The sequence below is a fragment of the Martes martes genome (assembly GCF_963455335.1).
Source record: "Martes martes genome assembly, chromosome: 5".
Lineage (NCBI taxonomy): Eukaryota > Metazoa > Chordata > Mammalia > Carnivora > Mustelidae > Martes > Martes martes.
In genome coordinates, this window is record NC_137892.1 from 101,341,172 (window position 1) to 101,361,179 (window position 20,008).

At 38.1% G+C, this 20,008-nt stretch overlaps 1 protein-coding gene across 1 annotated transcript in view; it reads right to left on the reverse strand.

Moving 5' to 3' along the window:
* NSD1 (nuclear receptor binding SET domain protein 1) overlaps positions 1 to 20,008 on the reverse strand; it is a 146,422-nt gene that overhangs the window by 63,803 nt on the left and 62,611 nt on the right. Inside the window, 3 exon segments of the mRNA XM_080803602.1 lie at positions 162 to 2,733; positions 5,091 to 5,263; positions 17,247 to 17,382. Of these exon segments, the coding sequence (XP_080659728.1) occupies positions 162 to 2,733; positions 5,091 to 5,263; positions 17,247 to 17,382 (2,881 nt within the window).

Here is a 20,008-nt window from a genome sequence, read left to right on the forward strand (position 1 = left end):
CTGGCCCTCAAGATTCAGATCCTACATATAAAGCTCTTCTTTCACGGGATGGCACTTTCCTCCCAATTTACACTTGGCCCTTCCATCAAAACAGACCAACTTCAGATGGGTAACATTATCACCACTTCTCTAATCCTTATCATTGTCTCAGGAGTTCTTACCTGGTTCAGGGAGCTCAGGCTGAGGTGTCAAACTGGGAATTCCCGGCTCTTTTTCCATCTCTTCGATGCTGGCACTGGATTTATCACAAACATTCAACCGTGATCCAACTGCATCTAAGCAGCTGGCATGATTTGGATCTGCCAGCGTATCCTCCAGTATGTTTGCTGACGTAGGAGATCTATGCTCCGGGAACTCATCCCCCTTCTTTACGGGGTCAGCAGGAAGCAAAACCCCAAAGGCACCCTCAGAGTTTTCCTTCTCCCTAAATCTGTTAGTGCGCTTACGAGGTTTAGTGCGCCTTTGGTTTAAACGCTGCCACCGCTTTTTAGGCACCGCTTGATTTATACCATTGGGTTCATCATTCTCACTGTTCATTTCAGTATCCACCTCTGGGCCTTTTCTGTTTTCAAAAGAGGAGGCTTTCTCAGGAATTTTATCAGGGTCAGACTGCTTGACTTTGTTATCAAAATGAACACTAGAAAAATGGGCACTGTCTTCACTTGTTAAATGGCCCATTAACTGAAGGGGTTCCTCTTTACCAGGGTCCTCTAGCCCACCTCTTGAGGAACCATTCTCTGCAACCCCACTTGCTCTGTCTCCCTGCAGTGCAGCATCAAGAGTTACAGCTGGAAGTCGGTTGAGTTTTCTTTTGCGCTCGGTCTTTAAGGCTTTACGGTTCAATGTGTTCTTTCCCATCTGGGCTGAAAAACTATCTCGCAGTTTAGATGATGGTTTTGATCGCCCACAGTTGCGCCTAGTAACACAGTTTGAGCGACTTTTACCAGAAGCAGGGACATCTCTTCTGTCAGACACTAAGCCAGGTACAGATACAGACAACTCTCCAGACACTGCAGGGTCACCCCCACTAGGGCTAGGACGGACTGGGTTCTGAGTGCCGTCTCCATTTTTTTCTGAACTGTGAGTGGAGCTTCCTGAAACCAAGACCTTAGATGCACCTACAGGACTACTCGTAGAACAGTCTCCAAGACCAGGACTCCGATAAGAGACCAAGTTCTGAGCAGTCATTAACCGCTGCTCCTTAGTCTTACTATCATGCATATCTTTTAACATCATTAACAATGTACTGAATTTGTAATCTGGTTCAATAGGTATATGATTCTGACCCGAGGCAGGAGAAAAAAGTAATGGTTTTGATGGCTTTGATGTTCCAGAGTCACTCACATCTTCACTTAAGGATCTATAAGAGAGTTCCTTCAACTCTGACAGAACATGTTTCACCACTGCTGTTTCTATGTCATTTGAATCCCTGGTTTTCTCATGCATGTTGCTCAGTAGTTTTAGCCCATCCATTTTCCCACTTTTGGAAATGCTGGCCAAAGGAGAGCCTTTGGTATCAGAAGAGCAGCATTTCAAACTGCAGTCCTCATTTGTAACTGGAGGTTCCACTACAACTGGATTTTCTTTATGTTTGCACTTTATACTTCGGATCTTGGGCTGTTTGCTTTTTGAATGTAAAAGAGCTTGATTTGTAGCCCCACCTTTTATTAGTGAGTTCTCACTGGAAATGCTTGATGGTGTGTTGAATTTTGGAGAGAAACCATCGTTTCTAAAATCTGACTGGGGTTTGCGAACAACAGCAGATACTTTAAGATCAGAGAGATTAACCTGAGATGTCTCAGTTCCAGGCTCTGCTGTCTTAGTACAATCCATTAAGTGGTCTGTATGTGAGTTAGTAATGAGGGACTTTTGCTTTGCTTTTACCTTAGTGTTTGTGGCAGGATACCTAGTATACTTTACCTTTTCATGTTTCTGCACAGATAACATATTCTCTGTTCTATCAAAAGCATCTGTAATTTCAAGGACACTGTTATCGGATTCTGAACTGTGATCTATGGGGTCCAGATCACTGCTTCCATCATCAGAAGTGGTACAGATACTAATAGAATCACTTCGCTTTTCTTCATCACCTGCTCCAATATAACAGAGCTGCACTTTTGAACTACACACCAAACCTCGTTGGAGTTTCTTCTTCTCCCCAGAACGTTTAGAGATCAAGGCACCCTCAGACAAGCCCAGTAAAGAGTCACAATTTGAAGTCTCAAATTCTTTCTTTGCCGTGTTTTTTGCACAAGAAGAAAACAGGAAACCTCCTGGGGCAGTGCTGGACCCTGTGAGGCTGTTTGCTATCCTGGAAAGTTCATTAGAGGCCTGCTTATCGGATACATCCCCAGAAATAAAGTTTAGGCCGAGGTTCTCTGGAATCTTTCCCCTTCGTTCTTCCTTATGTGCTTCAAATTGCATGTGGCCCTTTTTCATACTAGTCCTTTTTGGATTATCAGAACTCTTCCTGGCTCGAGACTTAGCACAAGGCTTTTCCTTCTCATCTGCAGAATGTTCAGAGTCAAAAGCCAGAGATTTCAAGCAGCCATTAAGTAACAGGTCATGTTCTGATTCAGGATCATTTGCACAGTCCTCAAATGGCATATCCTCCTCACTATCCAACTTGATTGAACTGGTGACGCATCTTCGGTTCTTCGACCCTTTGGGAACATCATACTGTTCAGCAAGACCAACACTGGCTTCCCATTTACTCAAAATTTTCTGAGGAACCTTAAATTTAAAGGAGAAAAAGATTATCTCTTATCAAAAAAATGCAAAAGGGAATAGAGAGATTATGAGCAAAGACCTCTCAAGAAACTCTTCCAAGACTTATAACTTCTTCAACGATACTTTTATGGTACTAGCTACGTGTTTAGTACCCACTGTTCACCCAAAGCCTAAACAATGGGAGATTCCTCAAATCTACTTCTACCACCAAGACCTATCATTAGAGGAAAGATTAATCCTCGGCTCTCCCTCCTTTATAAGGACAAAAGAGTAGAACATAACTAGGACTGCATTACTAATCAACATTACATTACTAAATCAAGGAATAATAAGACCCTTCCCATTTAGCCCTCCACGCTTTACAATGGGATTTATTTACTTCCTGACTTATGAAGGCCAAGCACTTGCTCAGCTGTGTAAGAGAAAGCAAAAGGCTAAAGAAGATAAACATGGAAAAATGAGGACAGGATAAAAGAGGTCAGATCTACCCTAGGAGACCCTAAACTTGAACCTCTGGTTATCCCTAGACCCCTTTACTTCTGGTGCTGTATCTGATTATTCAATACATGTTACATAAAATCTGGATTATAACCAAGCAGTCTCCTGGGCTGAGTCATGTCCAGAGACACCAAAACACCTTGGGTATTACATACGTGCCTTTGTTGATTCCTCACAGATGGAGACACTGATGCTCTGTGAAATGTTTTTTCAAACTCTTATTTTCCTCCCTGGCTTCATACAACAGTTATTAGTCAAGGTTCTAACTATTAGCTAACTATATTTTAATACCTGTAAAAAGGGATGTTCCACTGAGCATGTAAAAATTCAGGTCACTGGAAAGGTAGCCTCCTCTTATAAAGCAATGAGCTGACCATCTAATCTATTTTATACACACTCATTAATTCTCATAACTGTAACAAGAGTAAAACAACTTTCCAGAATCTGAAAGCCCTACTGAACTCCTTTGAAAAGGGGCTTGGTTAAGCTACATAATTAAAGGCTCGACACAAAAGCTTGAATACCTCCCTACCACCAACCACCCAAAGTATAAGAACTGATGCAGTTAGCCTTCTTCATTGTAACAATAGCATATACTAGTTATTTCAGGACATCAAATTTATCACATATTAAATATTTATAATTATTTCTAATTCTCTCAACAGTTCTAGAGGATACATATTATTATACTAGTTTTAGAGATGAAGACACTAATCCTCAGAGAAGTCAACTAAGAAACATTAGGGGACACTACATGACTCTAACTTATCCTAATAATGATTATTAAGTATTTATACACAGAGAAGCATGAAACACTCATCTAATAGGAAATATTTCACCTTCTAGAATTGACTACAAAGGAATATTAAAAGAAATAAAACAAAATTTGACTCACCCGACTTTAACACAAAATATCAAAGGGAATAAAAACACAATATTCTTTATTAAAACGTAACTGGGTTTGAAACTGCAATATTAAGCATGAATCACCCCATACAAAAACCAGAACACCACCATTTGCAACAACTTGGATAAAGCTAGAGAGTAACAGTCAAAGACAAATCCCGTATGATTTTACTCATACATGTAATTTAAGAAATAAAAGAGCAGGGGCACCTGGGTGGCTCAGTCGGTTAAGCTGCTGCCTTCGGCTTAGGTCATGATCCCAGGGTCCTGGGATCAAGCCCTGCATCAGGCTCCCTGCTCAGCAGAAAACCTGCTTCTCCTTTTCCCTCTGCCTGCTGCTCTGCCTACTTGTACTCTCTACCTCTGTGTCAAATAAATTTAAAAAAAACAAAAACCTTAAAAAAAAAGAGCAAAGGGAATAAAAGAGAAAGAGAAAGACAAAGAAACAGACTCTTGAAACTATAGAGAACAAACTGATGGTTACCAGAAGAAGATGGGTGAAATAGGATAAGGATTAAGGAACGCACTTGTCTGTGAATAAAAACAAACAAAAAGCCAAGACAACAAACAAAAATGTTTACAGTTTTATCTTTCTCATTTTTTAGAGAAATAATTAATCCAGAGAGTGAGAAATAGAATATTTCATTTCAATGATCATTTTCTTCTTACAAGAAGTGAGACGAAAAAGACTGGTCATGTCATTTTATACTGTTACATCTAAGTGACATGGCAAAAGTTATCTGAAATCATTTCTCAAAAAATTGAGAATTGTAAATATATGGAAGGCTGGTCCTATTTCATCCCAGGAAAAGATACTGCTTTCATCTATTTTCTCACAAATATCCTACTATCAAAGGAAATAACTTACATTTAAAAAAATATAAGACTTCTTCCTTGCCTCTTCCCTGTCCACCCCAAAGAAGATAATTAGAGAGGCTTTATTTATTTATTTTTACCTTGTGCCTATATCCTTTTTCTTTTTGCTTCCCTCTTCTCCTAAGAACAGGTAGCTCTTCAAACTGATGTCTGCCTTCGAACATGACGATTGCTTTTCCAGCCACCCAGGCTCTCTCTGAAGGGTCCCCAAAAGCCTCCACGTAGTATTGTCGATAGGGCCTCCGGTTTGAAACTAGACAAAAATAAGAACCAGTGTCATTACTTTAAAAAGATGACTGTTCATCTTCAAGAGAACAGCCATATCACTACTGCCAAAGAAATCTCTACTTAAAAAAAAGAAGAAGAACAAGAGATCAGAGAGTGGAAATTTTAAATATTCAATTTATGTGGCAAGAAAATGCATAAGAGGGGTGCCTGGGTGGCTCAGTCATTAAGCACCTGCCTTCGGCTCAGGTCATGATCCCAGGGTCCCAGGTTCAAGCCCTGCATCAGGCTCCCTACGCAGCGGGAAGCCTGCTTCTTCCTCTCCCAATTCCCCTGCTTGTGTTCCCTCTCTTACTGTCTCTCTCTCTCTCTCTGTCAAATAAATAAATAAATTAATAAATAAAATCTTTTAAAAAGGAAAGAAAGAAAACATGTAAGAGTTTAATGAAAGGGGCGCCTGGGTGGCTCAGTCAGTTATGTGGCTGCCTTCAGCCCAGGTCATGATCCCAGGGTCCTGGGATCGAGTCCCACTTAATAAATAAAATTACAACCTGGCTGAATTTTGATTTTTAGACCATTTCAAAAACAAGATCTATGAAAAAACTAAACTCCTTAGTCTCAACCTATTAAATCCTTCCATAGAAACCACCTATAAAGGGGGATTAAAATTGGTAAGATATATATCTATATAGAATTTCAGAAGGTTAATTTGAGAAGTACATAATTCCCCCATAAATAAGTAAATTCAATCAACACAGTGTGAACACTTATGATGTATCGGCACTATAAATAGACAAAAAAGAAACCTACTGCCTGGTGGTAAGAGATATACAAATAGATTACAGTAAAAGAACTACAATAATATAAACATTAACTTTTTTTTTTTAAGATTTATTTATGAGAGAGAGAGCATACACGCAGAGTAGTATGAAGGGAGGGGCAGAGGTAGAGGGAGAGAGAATTTTTTAAGCAGACTCCATGTCTGAGCATGGAGCCCAACATGGGGCTCGAATACACGACCTGAGCCAAAACCAAGAGTAGGCTGCTTAAGCAAACATTCACTTTTTTAAAATACCATTAAAAAGTGGAAGATCAATGGGGCATCTGGACGGCTCAGTCATTTAAGTGGCCAACTCTTGACTGCAGCTCAGGTCATGATCTCAAATCCTGGGATGGAGCCCCTCTGTGCTCAGTGGGGAGTCTGCTTAAAGATGCCCTCCCCCCCCCCCCAAAAAAAGATGCCCTCCCCCCTCCCCTCCCTTCACCCATATGTATGGTCTCTAGCTCTCTCAAATAAATAAATGAATAAATCTTAAAACAAAACAAAACAGTGGAGATCACTAACTGGAAGACAAATGGAACACCCAAGCAGAATTTTTAAAGGTAAATAAATAGTCTATTAAGGACAGAATTCTAGTATAAAGGCCCAGAACCTTCAAAGGCATGAATGAATAAACAAACAGCTGGGAACTAAAAGTAGTTCAGAACACTGAATCATAAAAATGTAGCAGGTAAGCAGTGGCTAGACCTGAAAGAGCTTGATGCCAGGTTAAGAGCCTGATCACTGTATGAGCTCTTGGCACTAAGGAGTCTCATTTAAACTGTGGAACCACGGGCTCAGTTTTGGGTTTTAGAAAGATAAATCTTGACCTTGGACTAACACATTCAAGAGGAAACAGAGAAAAGACTCAGTAGACGAGAGATTACCAAAATAGTGTACATGCAAGATGACTAGAACTTAAAACAGTAACACTGGGAATCAAAAAAACAAAATTTGAAATATATTTTTTAGAGACAAAACAGAAGGACCTAACAAGTAATAAAAAGTCAGAAGGGCTCCTGCCTGATTCAGGTGGAAGAGCATGCACTCTTGATCTTGGCTGGGGTCGTGAGTTCAAGGCTCATAGTGGGTATAGAGATTACTTAAATAAAAATAAAACTTAAAAAGAAAACAAAAAAGATCAGAATAGTTATTTGAACACCAGTGTTCATACCATTATTATTCAAAACAGCCAAAACATGGATATAACCCAAATGTCCACTGAAGGATGAACAAAATGTGGTATATAGATTCAACAGAGTATTACTGAGACTGAAAATGTATGACATACTGAAATATGGATGAACTTTAAAGACATTATGCTAAGTGAAATAAGCCAGACACAAATAAACAAATACTGTATAATTCTACTTATATGATGTACCTAGAATAGTCAAATTCATAGAGAAATAAGTGGAACAGTACTGAACAGGGGCTAATTCTTATCAAATGGGTATGGATTCATACACTGAAAAGTGTAAAAATATGAAAAGGTTCTGGATATGTATAGTGGTAATAATTGCACAACAATGTGAATGTACTTAATACCACTCAACTATACACTTAAAAATGGTTAAAATGGGGACACCTGGGTGGCAGAGCCAGTTGAGGGTCTCACTCTTGGTTTTGGCTCAAGTCATGATCTCAGGGTTCTGAGACTGAGCCCCATGTCAGGCTCCAAACGCAGTGCAGAGTTTGCTTATGGCTCTCTACCTCTATCTCTGTCCCCCAACCCAATAATATTTTTTAATGGTTAAAATGGTAAATTTGTGGGGTGCCTGGGTGGCTCAGTTGGTCAACCATCTAGCTCTTGGTATCGGCTCAGGTCATGATCTCGGAATTGTGGAATCTAGCCCCAGGTTGGGCTCTGTGCTCAGCACTGAGTCTGCTTGTCCCTCTCCCTCTGCTCCTCCCCTCCCCAACCCCCACTCTCACAAATAAATAAATAAATAAATAAAAATATTTTTTAGAGTAAATAAAAAATAAAATGGTAAATTTGTTACATGTATTTCAGCACAATAGAAAAGAGGTCAAATTGGGACGCCTGGGTGGCTCAGTTGGTTAAGTGGCTGCCTTCGGCTCGGGTCATGATCCCAGTGTCCTGGGATCAAGTCCCACGGGATTCTTGCTCGGCGGGGAGCCTGCTTCTCCCTCTGCCTCTGCCTGCCACTCTGTCTGCCTGTGCGTGCGTGCGCGCTCTAACAAATAAATAAATAAAATCTTAAAAAAAAAAAAAGGAAAAGAAAAGAGGTCAAATTAACAAGTATTGGTGAGGACGTAGAGAAATCAGAACCCTCACTTACGCTGGTGGAAATCTGAGCTGGTGTAGCAGCTTTTCAAAGCAGTCTGGCAGTACCTCAAAAAGCTAGAGAGAGTTAACATGTGAGCCAGCAATTCTACCCCTGGGTATATATGCAAAAGATTTGAAAACATTATGTCCACACTAAAACTTATCAACAAGTATCACAGCAGCACTATTCTGAACAGCCATAAGGTAGAAATAGTCCAAATGTCCACCGACTGATGAATTCATAAATAAAATTGGTCTATCCATATAATGGAATACATTTACCATGAAACAGAATGAAATACTCATACATATACAGACTTCGAAAGCATTATGCTAAGTGAAAAAGTAGTTACAAAGGACCACATAGTATATGATTCCATTTATATGAAATGTCCAGAATGTGCAAATCTATAGATAGAAAATATACTACTTGTTACTTAGGGGAAAGAGGTGTAAAGGGAAAGAAGACTGGGGAGCGGGCAGATAAATGGTATGAGGTTTTTGGGGGGCATGATTAAAATGTCCTAAAATTGACTACTGGTGGTAATTACTCAACTCTGAATATACCAAAAACCACTCACTGAATTGTATACTTTAAAGGGGTGAATTTTAAGTTCTGTAAATTATATCTCAAAAAAGTTCTATAGAAAATGAAGGATCTAATGGTATAAGGGCACAAAGAAGGAAGAAAGAGTGACTCCTAAGAATTTGGGGTATATGACTAGGTGGCAGGGATCTATTCACCAAGGCGGGAAATAAAGAAGAAAGTACTGGTCTGAGGAGGAAAATAATTAGGTTAGTTTTAAATAAGCTAAGCTCAAGTGCCTAAAGGACATCCCACTGAAAGCTTCAAGTACACAGTTGGGCTTGCAGATGTGAACCCTGAGGAAACATTAGTATTGTGCATATAAATTAAGTTTACCGATAACAGTTAAAACTTAGAGTTAGTAAGACTGCTATTCAAAAAGAAGAGAAAATAGAGGCTCCTGGCTGGCTCAGTCGAAAGAGCATGCAACTACTGATCAGGGATGGTGACTCTGAGCCCCACGTTGGGTGCAGATTACTAAAAATAAATAAATAAATAAATAAATAAACTTGAGAGAGAGAGAGAGAGAGAAGTAAAAATAAAAGTAAGTAAAACTAAAAATAAAGAATTACCCACCTGAATGGCAAAGTAGAAGAGAATCCAGCAAAGGAAAATAAAAAGAATTTTTTAAAAAATTAGATAGAAACAGTGATTATTTTAAGAAGAGAAAACAAAAGTCAAGGATGAGAGAGAAATATTAGGAGGAAAGGGAGGATTTCCCTGCACCAAATGCCCATAAAATTAAAAACTAATACATACTGTATTACCAGGTAACTAATGGCCCTGCGTACAGCAAGGTTAGTAGAATAAAAGGAGAGAATGGGTGATTTCAGTGCTTTCAGAAGCTGAGTAGCACAGCCAGAAATGGAGAAAGTCCGTGGTTCCTGCAGTCATGGTAATGAATGGAAGGAAGGTGACAGCTGCCACAGGTAGTGATTGGTAGAGCTTTTTGAACAACAGGTTTATTCAAATATTAGTTCTCTTCAAAGAGCCACAGTAATTCTCTGCTCTAGTAAACCAAGTTAAGAATCTTTTAAAAAACTATTATTAAATAATGTTAAAGTAGAAAACTTCAAAGATAAAGAATGAGACTAATACTCAAGTTTAGTTTTGCTCCCTTCTGAAATCCCATTAAAAAAAAAAAACAACCAGTAAAAGCAGTTTTTAAAAAAATAAACACAAAGGATGCAGCACTGGAAAAAAAAAACAACAATAAAAATCTGGCAAAGTTGAAAGTCAGATGGTAATGAGAGTTAAAAAGAAAACTGAATAATAAACAAGCTCTGAGAAAAGTTAAGAAGCAATCTGATTTCCCCAATTGCTTTGCAAAGGGTATCCTAGAAGTACGAAAGGTCAGATAGCAAGATTGACTCAGTCTGTTCAAGATGAAGTTAAGAGTATTTCCAGGTCAAGATGAACAACTGGATAAACATTTCTAAATTCTTTTCCCTTCTAATCTCCACTAAAGCTACAATAAAAAGATTTTCAAGTAATAAGCCCATTAATGACAGGGAGAACAAGAAAGGACAAGTGAGTATAAATTATATAGCTGTGCAGGTATGTACAGTTCTGCAAGCAGGGAAGCAAATGGATTAGTATAATGGTGACTATCTTAACAGATTTAAGAATGACAAATTTTGGGGCGCCTGGGTGGCTCAGTGGGTTAAGCCTCTGCCTTCGGCTCAGGTCATGATCTCAGGGTCCTGGGATCGAGCCCCGCATCGGGCTCTCTGCTCAGCAGGGAGCCTGCTTCCTCCTCTCTCTCTCTCTGCCTGCCTCTCTGCCTACTTGTGATCTCTGTCAAAAAAAATAAATAAAATCTTAAAAAAAAAAGACAAATTTTAAGTCTTCAGTGAGTAAAACCAAGAACCACCTGTATCTATACCACATACCATCAAAAGGCCCATGAACTGGCAACACCTGGTACGCCTCTGGAGTTTGAGAGGGTCAGACACAGAGAACTGGTTGAAAGGGGTTAAGCAGCCTCCTCCATTCCAAACCACATTGTCACTGCCTCTCCCCTTCTCCCAATAAAAGACTAGAGCTTTTTCCACCTCTAGTTGGGAGTAAAACAGAAAGTCTCTAGACTAAGCAACACCAAGCATAGCCCAGGAGTACAGCAATACCAAAAAAATGAGTTTATCAACTGAATGCTAAAACCACTTAATGGAGTTCCCCAACTGAATACCCAGAATAGGAGAAGTCAGAGTCTTATTTTCTGGGTAGAAGACTAGACTCTTCTCCGAGGAATCTCACCAAGCCAAGAAGAAATGGAGAAGATACTACTGAGAAGGGATTGGGAGGGGAAAGGGAATCATCCTACAAGAAAATTATAGGTTGACAAACTCCACCCATTCAGAAGTATCCACATGCTCTTTACTCTTTTTTTAATGATTTTATTTATCTGACAGAGCACAAATAGGCAGAGCAGCAGAGAGAGAGAGAGAGAGAGAGAGAGAAGCAGGCTCCCCGTTGAGCAGGGAGTCCGATGCAGGACTCCATCCCAGGATCCTGGGATCATGACCTGAGCCGAAGGCAGACGCTTAACTGACTGAGCCACCCAGGAGCCCCTCCATATGCTCTCTGATCCAAAACAGAGATCTGAGGAAAACCTCAAACATAAAAAACAGAGAACAAAGAAAGGTACAAAGAGTAAAGAAAAAAAAAAAAAGAACTTGAAACATACTATGTACAGAGAAGAAAATTTCACAGAAACTATCATTAACAGCTTCAGAAATGAAAAAAACTGTACTCAGGAAATAAGATGCAGGGAACAAAAAAGGAATCCTTAAAAATTAAGAACATAAGAGCAGACATGTAAAACTCAAAAAAGGATTTGAAGACAAAGCCAAAGAAACTTACTATATAAAGTAGAGCAAAACAAAACTGTACTCAAAAAAATGAAAAAATTATTAAGTCCAATGCAGGAAAGTCAACATCTGAGTAAGAGTTAAAGAAGAGAGAATAAACAAAGGGAAGAAAATAATGAAAGAAATAATTCAAGAAAATGCCCTTGAAAGAAAAACTAAATTTGGAGATCAAAAGGGTCCACCAAGTACCTACCTACCACAATGGATGACTCATAGCAAGGTATAGCCTCGTGAACTACAGGACCAAAGAGAAGAGTCTGCAAGCCATCAGAGATGGACAAAAACACAGTGAAAAATACCAGATTCAAAATAATTTGATTTAATAGCAACTCTGGACACAGAAGATGGAGCAATGCCTTAAAAATTATGAGCAATAATGATTTCCAGGCTAGTGTTTTATACCAGCCAAACTATCAAACAAGTGTACGAAAAGAATAAAAAACATATTCAGATAATGCAAGGTCTCAAAAAATTTGCCTCCGTATACTCTTTCTCAGGAAACTACTGAAGGACCTGCTGTATACTCAAAATGAGTGAGTAAACCCAAATCAAGGAAGACGTGGAATTCAACAAGAGAAAGCTGAAGAGAATCCCCAAGATAACAGCAATTCACATAGAGAAAGTAACTAGTAAATAGTAACTAGTATAGATTGAAGGAATATACACTCGACCCTTGAATAACCCAGCAGCAGCAGGGGGCTGGTTAGGGGTCCCAACTCTCTGTGCAGTTGAAATCTGCATATAACTTTTGAGTTCCCAAAAACTTAACTACTAACAGCTTATTGCTGACTAGAAGCCTTACCGATAACATAAACAGACAATGTTTTGTGTATTATATATTTGTGTATTATATATTTTTACAATTATATGTGTATTATATATTATATATAATATATAATATATAAAAATATATAAATATATAATATATATAAATAAATAATATAAAATAATATATATTATATATTTTACAATAAAGTAAAGTAAATATTAAAACAATCGTAAGGAAAACACATTATTATTGTTACTAAGAAATGTAAGGAGAGACAATACATTTATAATACTGTAGCATATTTACTGAAAAAGAATCTGTATATTGAAGATTATATAAAGATTGAGGCACCTGAGTGGCTCAGTGGGTTAAAGCCTCTGCCTTCGGCTCAGGTCGTGATCCCAGGGTCCTGGGATCGAGCCCCACATCAAGCTCTCTGCTCAGTGGGGAGCCTGCTTCCCCCTCTCTGTCTATGCCTGCCTCTCTGCCTACTTGTGATCTCTGTCAAATAAATAAATAAAATCTTAAAAAAAAATAGTAATAAGATACAGAGGTAAATATCAAAAGACCCAGCTGACAGAGTTAAAGGTAGTAAGAAAGAGGGATATAGCCATAGAAGACCATTTTCCAAGCAAATCCTATCGATTAACCACTTGACTTTTTAAATTATATGCACCTTGTATAATAAAAGTAAATAATGACTTAAAAAGTGATTTTATAAAAACTTGGATTTTCTAACACCATTTGAAATATTAGGCTTTGCTAAGAAAAAAACATGGATGATCATAGTAATATGAACACCGCAGTATACTTTTTAATTTTTCACTGATTATCATCTAATAAATAGTACAAAGTAGTAATTGTTGAGCCTATGTAAAATATATATATGGGTGTTCATTGTGCTACACTTCAATCTGTCTATAGGTTTGAAATTTTCAAAATGAAAAGCTGGAGGGGAAAATTATAAATGCCCCAGAAAGAGTCAAACATTAATACTTGTCATAGTTCCAGTGTAATGGGGAGCAGGATTACTTTAACAGCAGTCTATCCAAAATTTCTACTACTGGAAAGTGTCAATGGCAAGACCAATAATTCCACCAGATTATGTGCTATGAAGGAGATACGGAGAAAAAGGTGCACATTCGAAGAAAAATGGAGAGTTAACTACTAAGAGGTATTAATTAGGCTTTCCAGAACTTGGCTGACCATAGCCTGCCATAAGCTATGGGGAAATGAAAACAAATGTGAAAAATGGTGAAAGAAAATGGAAAAAGTATTATGAAATAACTAGCTGTAAGGTTAAATAGATCCATTTTACCACGTTTTGTCATTTCTTTAGTAGGAAGCTACATAAATTGACCCTTTCTGGGAAGCTCACTTGAATTTAAAAGTCTTAAGCTTTTTATAGCCTGAAAAGAAAACATGGTATTCTCCAGTCAGTAACGGCACTTGCTCTTTGGTGTGATCACATTCCCAACTCATGAGAAACAGGCCAGACAGGAATCCTCAGGTATACTACACCAAATCTGCAGTCACTGCACCCTTACCCACCCCTAATGTCAAGGGTGTGCTGCCCCTCCTCCCATCAAGGCCAATTTCACACTGTGATACCAATCCCATCTAACATCTTCTTTTCCCAGAAATCCTATATCCCTTACTACTCCTGTCTTAGCCCTCTATTCTCAGAACTTTTCTCAACAGCATTACTAACATGATTACCCCCACTTTCAGAAATCTTTCTAGACCCCATATATCTCTCTACCTAAAGCATCCCCACTTCTCTGCTTTGTCTCTATTTCCAGTCTAATTCAACTTCAGGTACAATCATACCACCAAAAATACCACTGATCTCTACCTCCTCACACCAAATTTTATTTGACATTTTATTTGATCACCAGGCAAAGTTCAACCAAATCAATCATATCTTCCTTCTCGAAACATGCCAGTCACCAATATCACATGCCAAATAATCCTGGTTTTCTTCTTCCATCTCTGATTTCTTCCTAACTCTTTTCCAAACTCAGTATCCTCAACAGACCTCAAATGCTTGCTTACTCAAAACCACCCTTTTTGGGACACCTGGGTGGCTCAGTGGGTTAAAGCCTCTGCCTTCGGCTCAGGTCATGATCCCAGGGTCCTGGGATCGAGCCCCACATCGGGCTCTCTGCTCAGCAGGGAGCCTGCTTCCTCCTCTCTCTCTGCCTGCTTCTCTGCTTATTTGTGATCTCTGTCTGTCAAATAAATAAATAAAATCTTAAAAAAAAAAAAACCACCCTTTTTCTCACTGTATGTTGCATCACAAGCCATCTCATCCATGCCTTGCCCATGTCTTCAGTTAATTTCAACAAGCATAGGTCACCTTGTAGTTACTCATGTTCTAGTGCTCTCACTTAAATAGCAACATTATTTATGTATTGGTGAAGTTAAAAACGTGGGAGGCATTCTGACATATAGAAACCTCAGGACTTCATTTTTCCTCATTCCTCATTACCCATCCACTACCAAATCATATAGATTTTATCTTCTAAGTTGTTCTTTAGTCTCTATCCACCACACTCACCTCACCATAATCATTGCAATGACCCTTTTAACAATTTCCTCTTTCTTAATCATGGCCCCTTCCAATCCATTTTCCATACCATTGTCAGAGAAAACTTTACACAGATCAAATCACATCATCCTCTGCTTTAAGGAAATCACACTGTTCTAAGAATAAAATACAAAATTTTAAATGAAATCTAAAAAATGCTACACAATCTGACTCCTATCTACTTCCCTAGCCTCATACTGTACCCCCTTCTGTCACTCTATGGGTAGGAGACCTCTCAGAGCCAGAGCATATACAACTTTCTGTGCCTGGAACATCTTCTCCTTCTTTCCGTAGTTAATTCCTACTCATCCTCTCAACTCTCAGACCAAAGATACTTTACTAACATAACTGCCCCTGAATATCTTGCACCAGAAGTCCAAATTACGTACCCCTGCTATACCACTGGTTAAACACCAATATTATCTTTGGACACACTTTTCAAAGAAGTAATTATCTTTCTCTCTGATTATTTGCTGGAATCTTGTCTCTGGACTCAATAAACCAGGGCAAGCAGAAGTGATGTTTTGCCCATTACTGGATCCTACTACCTAGCATACTACCCATATAATATAGTTAGAAATTGCTGAATAAATGGCATGGACCCAATTAGTGTGCATGAACAGTACATGAGTAAGAAACTTAACAGGAAGGGTAGAGGGGGAGAACTAAAAGAATTTTCTACTAGTAATACTTTAATGTCCCAACATGCCACAAAGATTAAGATATTATTCTTTTTTTGAGTGAGCTATAAAGGTCTTTAGGTACCTCAATATTCAATATTTGAAATAAAAAATCAAATTTAGCAATCCCACCTTTGATACATGTATATGTGAAAGTTACTCTTTACACCACTGTTGTGTGCACAGAAACACACTTATCTTATGTACATATGTACATAAATACGTATACAGAGACTTCACAACAAAACATCAAAAACAACCTAAACACCCATCAACAGGAAAATGGTTATATAAAGTATAAAATAATCAAAAAGTGGAAAACTATGCAGCTGTGAGAGAGAGAGAGAGAAACAAAAAGGAAGTCTTCAATGCACTACATGGAAAACCTCTAAGAACTGAAAAAAGCAAATGTAGAACATATGAAAAAATATGCTACTTCTGTGTTAAAATAAAGAGATGAGACTATATACTTGGATTTACATAAAAATACTCTAGAAACAAACATTAACAACAACTGGTTACTGTTTGAAAAGAAGGGTAAAGAATGGGGCAGATCAGACAAAAAGAGAAAGTGAGCTGATTTTTTAAATATTATGACTATATGACCTATTCAAAAACTAGAACATACATATTAAATCACAAAACATCTTAAGAGAAAAAAGGTAGCTCAAGATGAAATTTTAGTCTCTAGCTTACAGCATTTTAAGGATACCTGAGAGTCAAACAGAACCAAGTTAAGACACAAACTACAGTTATTAAAGGTAATGTTCTAAATCAAGATTTTACAATTCAAACTTCAAACGATTCTTTACAGTTGTTTCAGCTTTAAAACTTAACAGCAATTAAAAAAAAAAAACAACTTAACATTAGCAATGATATAAACCTGAAAGCTGAGGTAGAAAAACCTAAATATACTGAAAAGGGATTGTAAACAATGTAAACTTTAATGTTAATAACAATAACAATGTTAATAAACCTAACATTTCCTAGCATCTAAATAGAATGAGAATTTTTAAATCATAAAAACAAAACTTGGGGCGCCTGGGTAGCTCAGTGGGTTAAAGCCTCTGCCTTTGGCTCAGGTCAATCCCAGGGTCCTGGGATCGAGCCCCGCATCGGGCTCTCTGCTCAGCAGGGAGCCTGCTTCCCTTCCTCTCTCTCTGCCTGCCTCTCTGCCTATCTGTGATCTGTCAAATAAATAAATAAAAAATCTTAAAAAACAAAAAACAAAAAACAAAACTTAAAATTCAAAAAGATATAATATATTAATAACAATTCATTCACCAAATGCTCAAAGGCAAAAATGCATTACTACTAAAGGCAACAAAATTAGGTTATATTAAAGGCAACTACAAGTTTTTTACTTCATAGTGTATTTTATCATGTATAATCAATTCTAGTATTACCTTTCATTTTTGAATGTGTGTTAATCAACGGATCAGAACAAATCCTGCAGGGCCACCATGGACGTCTCTTGAATTTTGCCCAGATGAGATCTCCAACTTCATACTTCAGTGGCGTAGACTTTTTCTTGGGTTGACACTTTAGACAGACAAAACATAGGGCCATCAATTTGCAACAGTATACCATTTTCCTATCAGCCTTCTGGGAAAGCAGAATTCTACAGAACTCTAGATGAAAACACTCCAGACTAACAATTACAAAGCAAGTACAATTAAATCATTTTGTCTTCATGTTCCTAACAGCCCTATATAAAGTAGTAGCTCTCAATTTATATTTCTTTTATATAAGTAATCTACCTGCATTCATGGAGAAAATTAGTTATTTTCATTAATAAAAATCTAGTAACTGAAAAAGGAAATAGAATCATCCCTAGGAAAACATACCTTTGCCCTAGTCCTTAGATTACAATACAACATGGTGCAGAGGGAAATTATAAAGAGAATTTATGAATTTATGAACAAAGTCAAAAGTCTATGTCCCAATATAATGTGTTGATTGTATCTCAATAAAATTGGGTAGAGGGTGCAGGGAGACTGCGGTCCCTTCTGCAGCTCATATTGTACATCATTCTCAAATAAACATAGACATTCCTATTAATTAACAGTAATAGCTCTAATGAAATAATCCTGAAAGCCACAGGCTAGACCCTAGCAATGTCAATGCACCTGACCTGGACTTCTTCCAGGACCTACAGAAGAGTGAGTATACTGGACAATTCCAAGGAACACCATTCATGCAGAGTAAGTTCAATATCAATCAAGCTTCTTTGACTTCTGTAACACAAAGACTTTGGCTGCATCTTTTCTCCAAAACCAATATTGCTAATTGATCTGCAATCCAACATCCTCCATCTCCACTCTAAACCCATGGTCATGCCTTTAACACACCATAAGCAGACCTCCTGCCTTAAGATGAACACAGCTTTTATTTAGTAGGACTGAGCTTCCCACCTGGCACACACCACACAAAGGAGCTGCAAGTATACTGGGATGTTCCTGAGTAGTAATCAAAAGCAGCACCCAGGGTACTTGGACAAAGATGAACCTCTTCCATTTACTTCAAGGAAACATACAAATACTACGATTTTTCTCTAAGTATGTCTCGAAAAAGGCTTGGTGATCCTCCATCAGACTCAATCTTCCCTTGCTTATATCTAAAATGGATTAAGCATTCAATAAAGTCGATGCTAGATGAATTGAGTGAAATTATTCATATAAATAATAAATATTGCCCCACTGCAGGGATATCAAAGGATTGGGCTCAACTCAATGATTTGTAAGTTACCGATTCAACTTTAAGACTCTGTTTTCAGACAAAAATTAAATTTCATAGAATGCGCCTACTGAAAATATTGTGTTCTACAAGCACAGAGTTACTAAGAAATGAGGCAGAAACACCTTATTATTTAAAAGAAAAAAAGGGGGCACCTGGATGGCTCAATGGGTTAAAGCCTTCTCCTTCGGCTCAGGTCATGATCCCAAGGTCCTGGGATCGAGCCCCACATCGGGTTCTCTGCTCAACAGGGAGCCTGCTTCCCCCTCCCTCTCTGCCTGCCTCTCTGCCTACTTGTGATCTCTGTCTGTCAAATAAATGAATAAAATCTTTAAAAAAGAAAAAAGAAAAGAAAAGACTACTTTCGCCTGTTACCAGTTTGTAAATGATCAAGAAACAAACAAGACTTCAAAGCTAGTTAGTTGGCTTTGAAACTTTAAAACCCAGCTCAGGTCGGGATCAGCTCAGATCATGATCCCAAAGTCCTGGGATCCAGCCCTGCATCAGGCTCTGCTCAGCAGGAAGCCTGTTTCCTCCTCTCTCTCTCTGCCTGCCTCTCTGCCTACTTGTGATCTCTGTCAAATAAATAAATAAAATCTAAAATAATAATAATAGTAAGAAGACCAAGATGCAAAGAATGGGAAAACAAATTTTTTTAAATTTTATTATTTGTCAGAGGGAGAGAGAGCACGAGCAAGAGCTGCAGGCAGGGGGAGAACCAGACTCCCTGCTGAGCAAGAAGACCAACTCAGGACTCAATCCCAGGATCCTGGGATCATGACAGACACTCAACCAACTGGGCCAATCAAAGGCAGACACTTAACCAACTGGGCCACCCAGGCACCTAAAACAAATTTTTTTTTGTCTGTACTGAAAACTACAATTTGAGTAGGTTCCCATAAATTTCTGATACAATTTATAACCATTTAATTTATTTGGCAATCATTGGTATTGGCTTATTTATTCAAGTCCTAAATTACTCGAAACATATTAACTAACAGTTACTTGATGTTTGCTATGTGCTAGACACTGTTCCGTTTTTAGTCCTCTTAAGGTAGATACTGTATTATTACTTATTTTACTGTATGTTTAAGGTTATATAGTATTCAACAAGTTGGCAGAGCCAGGAGTCAAATCTGGACAAACTCTCACCACTGCCTAATCATCCAGTAACAATAAAACCCCATGACTGTTACATGCTTTATGACAAATTAACCCATAATCAATCTATGACATGATACTGGTTCAATCTTTCCTCATATTACTCCAACAAAATGATTAAACTATATTATCAGAATGTATAGCCATAAAACATGCTTTCAATGTCAACTGTATTTCAATTAAGTTTTTTCAAAAAACATACTTTCAGTAGATAGCAAGGAAGGAACATGAGTAGTCTAAAGTAAAGTCAGAAGCTGAATCACTCAACTAG